We start from the raw sequence: 3,061 nt of genomic DNA, 5'->3' as shown, positions 1-3,061 counted from the left end.
TGATATGCCAGTGCTCCCCACTTCCCGATTCTGGCTATCACCATCAGACACATCAGACCAATCCTGAGATTACCCCAGCTTCTCCACCTCTTCAGTCTAATGCTCAGTTCTGGCTGAAGGAACACATGCTATACAAATGTGTGTGGGGAAAACGTGGAGAAAAGGTGGAGACTGCGTGAGAATTTTAGGAAACCTTGTAGGATCAAGAGACAGGACCGATGGTCCCAGGAAGGAGACAGAAGCAAAGAGAAAGAAGAGTGGCTGTTACTGCCTTTGACTAAAAAGGAGAGGGCAACTGAAGGGTTTAATGAGAGATGGGGTCACACATGATTTACCTGGTTCCTCTTAATCCTCAGGGTGTGGGCCTCTCTCCAGAGTCTGGGAAAGAGGAAGAAGCAGCCATATTGGGGGTAACTTAAGTTCCTTCAGTTCTGCCCTGCACTCACCCCTTTTCTCTCACTACCTGGCTCCCAGGGTTACAATCTATCTGCCCCAGGGGCAGAGAAGCCACTGTCCCGGTGGGTGGATGTCCACCTGCAGCTGCTTTCCTCAGGCAGGGACACCAGTGCCAGGGAGGAGGCAGTCATGGGGGGCTCAGGCCCCCCACACCTGCACAGCTGCCGGAGCTGACGTCGATATTTGTCCCCAATGAGCAGGTAGAGCACGGGATCCAGGCAGCTGTTGGCACTGGCCAGAGGCCGAGTCACTTTGTAGACCACGTTCACAATGTTCAGCACCCAGCAGTCAGCTTCCAACAGCCTTGACATGTAATAAATGGTGCGGGTGATGTGGAAAGGCACGAAGCAGACAGCGAAGACGGTCAGCACCACAGCGATGGTGCGGAGAGAACGCAGACGAGAAGATGACTGGGCGGCCCCTGGTAAGGGCCGATACAGGCGCCGGGCCATGAGCCCATAGCAGACAAGAGTGACCAGGCAGGGCAAGCCAAAGAGCAGCCCCATGATGGCTGAGCTGAAGTGCACGTAGTGGTCAAACTCCTCGGGCCGAGTGGTGTCATGGCACAGGATGGTGTCCTTCTTGGTGCTGGTTGTGACAAAGAACAGGTTGGGCACGAGGCAGCAGGCAACGACCAACCAAACGGCCAAGCAGAGAAGGCCTGCGAAGCGAGGGCCGCCCCAGTGCAGTGCCCGCAGTGGGTGGCAGATGCCCAGGTAGCGGTGGATGCTGATGCAGGTGAGGAAGAGGACACTGCAGTAGAGGTTCCAGTAGAAGAGAAAGCGGATGAACTTGCAGAGCCCAGTACCAAAGGGCCAGTGGTTGCGGGCCGCATAATAGTAGATGAGGGTGGGTAGTGACAGCACGTACAAAGTATCTGACAAGGCCAAGTGGAACATGTAGGTGGCCGTTGCATCCCAGGGTCGGAGGCGAAAGAGGAAGAGCCAGAGGGTCAGGGCATTGAGGCCTAGGCCCAACAGAAAGACAACTGAGTAGCTCACAGGCAGCAGGATGAACTTGAACTCCTCATTAAAACGGCAGTCCAGCTCTGCCTCGCTGTCGCCAGGATCTGGGCTGGGGCCTAGGGTTGTGAGCAGAGAGGACTCTGCACCCGCCATGGCTCCCCTAGAGGTAGAAAAGGGAGAAGTGAGGGTGGCTGGATTTTCCGGGCCTCCCAGCCCTGACCTGAAACCAAAGAGCAGAGAATGAGGAGGGTCGTGACTGAAGCATGAGGAGTAGCTAAGAGGAGTATGTCCGCACGCAACCCAGGCCAGGCCAGCCCCTGCCCAAGCCCCGTGGTCCGGCCTGGGGAATGATGGGCAGCAAGTGGTGCTGGGGCCCAGCAGGGCAGGCACTAAGTTTGGGTTATTCTCATCTTGCACCTGACTCTGTCTTTCAGATCTTGGCTAGACGAAAGGGTGGAGGCCTATCGAGACTATCCCATGGGTGAATATGCCCGGATCCAAATTGTCTCCTAGCCCATTACAACATTTGTCCACATGGTGACTTTACCTTTCCCCTCACCCTGGTCCCAGTGTCTCCACACTATAGTTACTTTTGACGCCTTCCCCCAGCCTGGTCCAGCCCAGGAACCCCATCGCCACCCTCACCCAAGAAACTTGGCATGTCTCCTACCTGGTCCCCAAGAAGCTGAGCCCAGCTGACTCTGTCACCTTTCCCCTTGTCAGCCAGAGGGCATATCCAAGAGGGCGGGTTTGGGGGCGGGGCCTGTCCCTCCTCCTGGCCTGGGAAATCGTCAGAGCTAGAAAGGCCCATTGAGATTATCTAGTCCAACCCACTCACTGTATAGATTGGGAAACTGGGGCCCGGCGAGATTACTATTTAACAGTTTCTAAATGACTGTAGGACGGAGTACACAAGAAAACATCCACGTTTATAGATCAAGAGCCAGGCCACAGGAGATGACTAAAACTACAGGGAGATCATATAAATCTGTATAAGTGAGCAGAAACATGGGAAATGAATGAATGTTAACATGGGCAGAAATGCAAGATAACACACGGAAAGATTTTAGAAAACCTATACTACTGATATAAATCTTAAGTCCATGTGCATATAATTATAGAAATGCTTATATAGCACTTACTATGTGCAAGGCACTCTTCTAAGTGCTTTACACTTATTGATGGCCCCATAGGTTCTCTATAAGTACAATTATTGCCCCTACTTTGCCGATGAGAAAACTAAGGCACAGAGAATTTATTCTGCTATCTAGTGGTAGAGTCAAGATTTGAACCCAGGCAGGCCTGCCTTTGACCCAGGTGCTAGTCTCCATGTACTTAATCGCTATGCTTAGTTGCCTCTCTGAAGCCACTGGCCATAATCCGGGAAAAAGATAAGCAAATGTTCACTGAGAGCCTACTGTGTGCTTGGTCCAGTTCTAGGTACCAGTAGTTCACCAGTAGTGAATAAGAGAGTTTTTCTAACTCTCATTCTAATGGAGCCCTCATACTAGTGGGAGGGAAAAGAAAAGAAAATTAACAAGTAAAATATATAGACTGTAATCATTGCTATAGAGAAAAATAAAGGTGGGATGGGGAATAGAGAAGAGAAGACGGGGAAATAGAGAGGGCAGTTTCTTTAA

The 3,061-nt window shown here is 51.8% G+C and overlaps 1 protein-coding gene across 1 annotated transcript; it reads right to left on the bottom strand.

The window, feature by feature from the left end:
- Positions 1 to 476: 476 nt before the first annotated feature.
- On the bottom strand, positions 477 to 1,574 carry P2RY4 (pyrimidinergic receptor P2Y4). Its single transcript, XM_028092084.1, has one exon. The coding sequence runs from the start codon at positions 1,572 to 1,574 to the stop codon at positions 477 to 479; it is 1,098 nt and encodes a 365-aa protein (XP_027947885.1).
- Between the last annotated feature and the right edge of the window lie 1,487 nt (positions 1,575 to 3,061).

This window comes from Eumetopias jubatus, unplaced genomic scaffold (assembly GCF_037043125.1).
Source record: "Eumetopias jubatus isolate StellerSeaLion01/CBP00866 unplaced genomic scaffold, mEumJub1_p1.0 scaffold_11, whole genome shotgun sequence".
Classification (NCBI taxonomy): domain Eukaryota; kingdom Metazoa; phylum Chordata; class Mammalia; order Carnivora; family Otariidae; genus Eumetopias; species Eumetopias jubatus.
Note: the sequence above shows the minus strand (reverse complement) of the source record. Positions and strands in the feature narration are given on the sequence as shown.